We start from the raw sequence: 6859 nt of genomic DNA, 5'->3' as shown, positions 1-6859 counted from the left end.
GCCTGTAAAGGCAACACCGTTAAAGCTCTGGTTTTCCCAGTAGTGATGTAGGGAAGTGAGAGCTGGACCATCAAGAAGGCTGATCGCCAAAAAATTGATGCTTTTGAATTCTGGTGCTGGAGGAGACTGGAGTCGGACATGACTAAACGAGTAAACAACAACAACAAAGGCAACACTGACCAAAATGGACCACAATGGCCTGACTCAGGACAGCCTCCTGTGCTCCTGTTTTTCTTAAGCTGACTGGCAGCAGGGGCTCTCTGCAGTTTCAGGTGGGGGACATGACCAGCCTGACCTAGAGATGCTATCAGGGAGGAAAGTAAGCCAGGGGGCTTAGGCATGTAACACAACTGCAGGTATTTTTTAAAAAAACTTTTATTGTTTTTCTAAACAAACTGGTGCCATCCCACCACTCTCAAGTAAACCTTTCTAGTATCAGGGCAGACTTGAAAGGGCTGGAAGGCTTCGTTTCATTCCCAGTGGTACAATGATAAAGTGTCCTAAAAATAAATAAATTGCAAAACTGCACATGTTCAGAGAACGCTGGCAAACTTGCTTTTGCTCTATGATACCAGGAATGCAGGAGGTGGTGGGGCGCACGCAATGGCCATTCCAGGATGGGGAAAGCTAAAGTGTCCACAGAATCATCACAGAGTTGGAAGGACCTCCAAATTCCTCTAGTTCAACCCCCTGCAATTCAGAAATCGCTGCTAATATTTCTCCCCAGGTTGTGTTTTTATTCTTAAATAACTACCCTGGGGGTCCAATCTTTTTTTTTTTGGGGGGGGGGAGGGAGGGTCCGATAGGCTCATGGGGCGGCAGACGGTCCGAGGGCAGCACTGCAGGGTCCAAGCAAGGGCGCAAAAGCAGTCACATGCAGGGCAGGTGCAGTTCCTTGCCGTAATGGCGCAGTGGGAAGGAGCAGCAGGGTGCTTTGGATAGGTGGCCGTGGAAGAGGAGCTGAGCCCTGCCGCTGCTGCCTCCTCTCTCTAGGCGGGTCCTGAGAGCTCAGCCGGTGCAGCAGGTCAGCGTTGTGTTTGTGTGTTTGCTTTGCGTTGCTCTCCTCCACCTCCTCTCTGTGGCACAGCCCCGAGCGCTCTGCTGGTGTGGCAGGGGTGGACAGCGTTCTTGCTTGGTCTCGCAGCTCTCTCCTCCACCTCCTCTCCCAGGTGTGTGTGTTGGGGGATGGTGGGGGGCGGTCGTTGCTTCGCTCTCCTCCGCCTCTTCTCTCTGGGCCAGATCCAAGCGCTCAGCTGCTGCATGCGTGCTTTGCTTTCTCCCGCCTCCTCTCTCTGTGCTCAGCCGCTGCTGCAGGTGGATGTGGGGCGGTGTTTGTCTTGTGTGCTTGCCTTTCTCTCGATTTCTTTCCTTTGCCTTGCTTTTCTTCTTTCCTTTGCCTTGCTTTCCTTTTCACTCCCTTTGCCTTGCTTTCCTTTGCCTCCCTCTCCTTTCCCCGGCCTTATATTTCGCTTTCACTGCTCTTCTCCTGGCTGGGCTTCATCCTTCCCTCCTTCCCCGGGCCCCTACTTCAGTGTTTCCCAGCTGTTCCGGGACTACAACTCCCATCATCCCTAGCTAGCAAGACCAGTGGTCAGGGATGATGGGAATTGTAGTCCCAAAACAGATGGAGGCCCAAGGTTGGGAAACACTGCGGCCTAGTTGACCCTGCAGGCCCGGATCATCAGCAGCTGCAGCAGGATGAAGACGGGCGAGAGCAGCAGCCCGAACCACAGCTCCCGGCTCTGGCCCGCCAGCTTCTGGCCCAGCAGCACCTCGAAGACGAACTTGAGGCTCAGCAGCGTCAGCACCCACAGCAGCCGCAGCACCGCCAGCCGCTTCTCGCCGTCCTGGAAGAGCCGCACCGACACGATGGTGCTGAAGTAGGCGCTCAGCCCGTCGGCCGCGAAGAAGGCCGCCAGCACCGCCCACCAGCTCAGCGACGCCGCCGCCCCGGACTCCCCGCCGTCCGCCTTCAGCACCAGCAGCGCCGACGCCGCCAGCAGCGCCAGCGCCTGCAGGAGCAGCTCCAGGGGCGCGAAGCCCAGCCACTGAACCAGCTCCCGCAGCGAGAACAGCATCGCCGCCAACGCCGCCGCCTCAGGGAGACAAACCGCCGCTCTGCGCCTGCGCGGAGGCGCGCTTCCGGTCGCCGAAGGCGGCTTCCGGCGCGCCGCGGGGGAAATAAGGCGGGGACGGAATCGCCTCAGCAGCCTCGGGAGGAAAAACGAGGCTCTGCGCCTGCGCGGAGGCACGCTTCCGGTCGCCGAAGGCGGCTTCCGGCGCGCCGCGGGGGAAATAAGGCGGGGACGGAATCGCCTCAGCAGCCTCAGGGAGACAAACCGCCGCTCTGCGCCTGCGCGGAGGCACGCTTCCGGTCGCCGAAGGCGGCTTCCGGCGCGCCGCGGGGGAAATAAGGCGGGGACGGAATCGCCTCAGCAGCCTCAGGGAGACAAACCGCCGCTCTGCGCCTGCGCGGAGGCACGCTTCCGGTCGCCGAAGGCGGCTTCCGGCGCGCCGCGGGGGAAATAAGGCGGGGACGGAATCGCCTCAGCAGCCTCGGGAGGAAAAACGAGGCTCTGCGCCTGCGCGGAGGCACGCTTCCGGTCGCCGAAGGCGGCTTCCGGCGCGCCGCGGGGGAAATAAGGCGGGGACGGAATCGCCTCAGCAGCCTCGGGAGGAAAAACGAGGCTCTGCGCCTGCGCGGAGGCACGCTTCCGGTCGCTGAAGGCGGCTTCCGGCGCGCCGCGGGGGAAATAAGGCGGGGACGGAATCGCCTCAGCAACCTCGGGAGGAAAAACGAGGCTCTGCGCCTGCGCGGAGGCACGCTTCCGGTCGCTGAAGGCGGCTTCCGGCGCGCCGCGGGGGAAATAAGGCGGGGACGGAATCGCCTCAGCAGCCTCGGGAGGAAAAACGAGGCTCTGCGCCTGCGCGGAGGCACGCTTCCGGTCGCTGAAGGCGGAGACGGAATTGCCTCAGCCGTCTCAGCTGCGCTTGCGCGGCGGACCCGTTTCCGGTCCCGCAAACGGGCTTCCGGCGCGCCGCTGTGGAAAAGGCGGGAACCACGCCTCCTCGGGGAGAAACGCGGCTCTGCGCCTGCGCGGCGGACCCGTTTGCTGGACTCCTAGGGTTGAAAGGGACACCCCAAAGGTCATCCAGTCCAACCCCTTCGCTGCTAATGGCGCGCTGATTGAGAAATGAGGCAGCAGCCACGGCCTTGTTGGCTGAGCGGTGCTGCGGTTGGGAGAGGGGCCCTGGGACCAAGGCTAAGCCCAGGGCAGCTGATGAGGGGATAGCAATGCCGGGCTGGATGCGCGTGTGGCGGGCGAGGGCGCAGGATCCGCGCACTTGGAGCAGGGGGTGGGGTGCGCACCAGGAGGCTCATCCTGCCTCATGCCAATGTAGCACCCTGCTTGTGGTTAACGCTTAGCTGGAATGAAATATTCAACGCAGCAATAGAGAAATTAAAATAATAATTTACTTGTCAGACAAATAAATATGAGGCACAGTGGTATATAGTTACCAAGCTCTGGCCTGGCCTCCTGCCATTCTGGCCAGCACTTATATTTCCTTAATCCAGCCCCCTTGCTCCTCCTGTGGCTGCCTCTGTCCAATCAGCCTGGTTGAAATTCCTATTGGCTGTTTGCTAGAACCAATCACAAAAGATACACCCATTTCCTCTTTTATGGGAAACAAAAAGCTATATATTCTTCTATCTATAAATGACAAATAAGTAGTAATATATCTTACATGTGTCTCAACAAGGAACCTTAATTACCAGCTCACCTCGCCCTATTGCCCTCCAAAACAGATGGTTAATCTTAAATTTTTATCTTAAACAGATGTCAAGGATCATCACTGAAAGATCTCCTTCTCTTGAAGGTCTTTTAAACAAAGGCCTGACAACCATATGTGCTCTAATGATGTTTCCTGCTTGGCAAGGGGGGCTGGGCTGGTGGCTGATGGCCCCTGTGATCTCTTCCAACTATATGAAATAAGAATCTAGCATAAGGATTTAACATTTCTTAGCTTCTAATTCCTTTGCATAATTACATTTAAGCCAATATATTTAATACATAACATAAATAACCTTTTTAAAAGGAAAAGAAATCTTAAAAGGATCTCAGTTTAAGAAAGAAACAACTTTAGAAAAAGACTTCCCAAAATACTCTCTTCCTTTCTGCCAGCTAGATGCTTTTCCATTGCTCTTGACCTTTGAACCTTAGGAAAATATGGCTCAAGTTTAATGGGAGGCACATGGTTTTATTTTACTATTTACCCACTCTTAATTATGTTTATCTCTTTTTTTATCTTCTGTAATATGTAGGGTCAGTGTAACCTTGGCTGTCAGCCTGTAATTCCCTTTGACTTTGAGAATTGTTTTCTGCTATAAATCAGGGGGCCCCCTTGTCTAGGAGGAAAAACATTTTGCCAAGGTTCTTAGGCAGCTGCTCTTCTGCCTGGCATGAACATTTGAAAATCTTTAAGCTCATTTTAAGATACAGGCCCTGATCAAAATATAAGCTTGATAAAAATGCAGGCTTATGATTAGATGCCTCACCAACTTATGCATCCCCCCCCCCCAAAGAGGAACTTTTATACCCCCCAAAAGGGAAAGGAGGGCTGGCCAATAAGGAGAAGCCCTCTGCCAGATCCCTAAAGGCTCCTTGCCAGTTTCTGGAGTTAAATCCACGCTACGCAGCTGCAGACGGAGCAGCTAATTGCAGGAAGGAAATGAGAGAGTCACAGAGCTGCAGTTGGAAAGAATCCCCAAGGGCCACCCCCTCCAACCCCCTCGATGTTACTGGGTTGCCGTTTATAATTTCATTATGTGTTTTGTGGCTTTATATCTTGATTTTATTCTGTGAACCGCCCTGAGACCCCTGGCATATAAATTCAATAAATAAAATAAATGCAGGAATCACAGCTAAAGAATCCCAGGCAGTAAGCCATCCAACCTCTCTTTAAAATCTCATGTTTGTCGTGATATTTTAATGTTGGTTTTAAAACTGCCTTTTAAGTGCTAAAAATGAAGGAGGGAACCTGCCATCTTCCACGTCGGAGGGCTCTCACCCTCAGAAAGCTGTTCCTAATGTTTAGACAGAATTCCTCTTGTAATATGAATCTGTTGGTTTTTATTATCTGTTGTAATAAAAAATGTAAGGTCATATATATAATAATAAATGTTTGCGAATGTGCCAGCCAGGCACATGCATAGATGTGTGGGCCGCATGTCTGGAGCAGGGCGGGGGGCGTCCTGAAACCACTTTGACTCCCAAACTGACCAAATGTTTTCTCTGCAAGGAGGGAGGGGGTGAGGGAACCTTCCCATCGTCTCAGGAATGGGGTACAGTGGTGCCTCGCAAGACGAAATCAATTCGTTCCGCGAGTTTTTTCGTCTTGCAATTTTTTCGTCTTGCGAAGCACAGACTTTGGAAAAGCTTCAAAAATCACCAAAGTCTCAAAAAAGGCTACCACACCACGTGCTATGAGTTGCTCATTGAAGTGAATGCACAGTTTTAAGAAAAAGGAAACAAACTTGCAAGACAAAGGAAACAAACTTGCAAGGCGTTTTCGTCTTGCGAAGCAAGCCCATAGGGAAATCCGTCTTGCGAAGCAACTCAAAAAACGAAAAACACTTTCGTTTTGCGAGTTTTTCGTCTTACGAGGCATTCGTCTTGCGAGGTACCACTGTAATCACCAACTCAAAGGAATGGGCAGACTACCAGGAAAGGCAATTAGATAAGGCATTATCAGATAACCTGCCAGACAGGGTAAAAACAAGGCACTTGGATTTCAGTTGTAGACCGCCTTTTCTGTGATGTAGGTATGATGTATGGAGAGGTGGTCTTGAGCTCCAGGGAAGGCAATTTAAAATGTCTCTATAAGGGCAGGTGCACCTGGGTTCTGGGTCCTCCATATGAGGGGAGCACCCTGTTGCAACAGCTTTGATAAAGATCAGGCTTGCTAGCTGCTTTGTTCTCAATATTCTCTGGTTGGCCTCTGTTATCTTCTTCTACCGATAGGGAACCCACCCAAGGACTCTATACAGGCTCTTGGATACCCCATAAGGAAAGAAGGGCAGATTTTGTTTACAATGGGGACACATTTGCTCTACCTTCCCGTGACAGCCCTTCAGATATTTGAAGATGACTCTCCTATCAGGGATGCGGGTGGTGCTGTAGGTTAAACCACAGAGCCTAGGACTTGCCGATCAGAAGGTCAGCAGTTCAAATCCGCGTGATGGGGTGAGCTCCCGTTATTTGGTCCCTGCAGTTCGAAAGCACAAAGTGCAAGTAGATAAATAGGTACCACTCCGGTGGGAAGGTAAACGGCGTTTCCGTGCGCTGCTCTGGTTTGCCAGAAGCAGCTTCGTCATGCTGGCCACATGACCCGGAAGCTGTACGCCGGCTCCCTCGGCCAGATGAGCGCCGCAACCCCAGAGTCGGTCACGACTGGACCTAATGGTCAGGGGTCCCTTTATCTTTACCCTCCTATCACCTCTCAGTCTCCTCTTTTCCAGACTAAAGATCCCCAACTCCCTCTGCTGTTCCTCACAAGGCTCAGTTTCCAGACCCGTCATCATCTTGGCCGCCCTCCTCTGCACACAAACCAACTTGTCAATATCCTTAAACAGAGGTGCTCAGAACTAGACACAGGACTCCAGGTCATAGCTGTCAACTTTTCCCTTTTCTGGCAAGGAATCCTATTCGGAATAAGGGAATTTCCCTTTAAAAATGGGAAATGTCGACAGCTATGCTCCAGGTGGGGTCTGACCAGACTTCTGCTGATGCAGCCTAGAAAAGCATTAGCCTCTTTTGCCGCCGCATAACAGGAAGGAAATGCTCAAGGAGAGATGCTG

At 52.7% G+C, this 6859-nt stretch overlaps 1 protein-coding gene across 2 annotated transcripts; it reads right to left on the bottom strand.

The window, feature by feature from the left end:
- Window positions 1–369: 369 nt before the first annotated feature.
- Window positions 370–2684, bottom strand: TMEM203 (transmembrane protein 203). Of its 2 annotated transcripts, none has more exons than XM_079950777.1 (2): window positions 1648–2684; window positions 370–1523 (listed from the first exon to the last, which is right to left on the bottom strand). In XM_079950777.1, exon 1 carries the CDS (start codon window positions 2076–2078, stop codon window positions 1656–1658), a length of 423 nt encoding a protein of 140 aa, XP_079806903.1. In that variant the 5' UTR covers window positions 2079–2684; the 3' UTR covers window positions 370–1523; window positions 1648–1655. The 2 variants fall into 2 exon arrangements, with proteins under 2 accessions (XP_079806903.1, XP_079806902.1); XM_079950776.1 differs by having other exon boundaries at window positions 1656–2682.
- Window positions 2685–6859: the final 4175 nt, after the last annotated feature.

This window comes from Podarcis cretensis (genome assembly GCF_951804945.1).
Source record: "Podarcis cretensis genome assembly, chromosome: 13".
Taxonomy (NCBI): domain Eukaryota; kingdom Metazoa; phylum Chordata; class Lepidosauria; order Squamata; family Lacertidae; genus Podarcis; species Podarcis cretensis.
This window is presented reverse-complemented; position numbering and strand designations above follow the sequence as displayed.

Excerpts from the sequence above, each read along its gene's own strand:
- TMEM203 (XM_079950777.1), bottom strand. The coding sequence starts at position 2,078 with ATGCTGTTCTCGCTGCGGGAGCTGGTTCAGTGGCTGGGCTTCGCGCCC.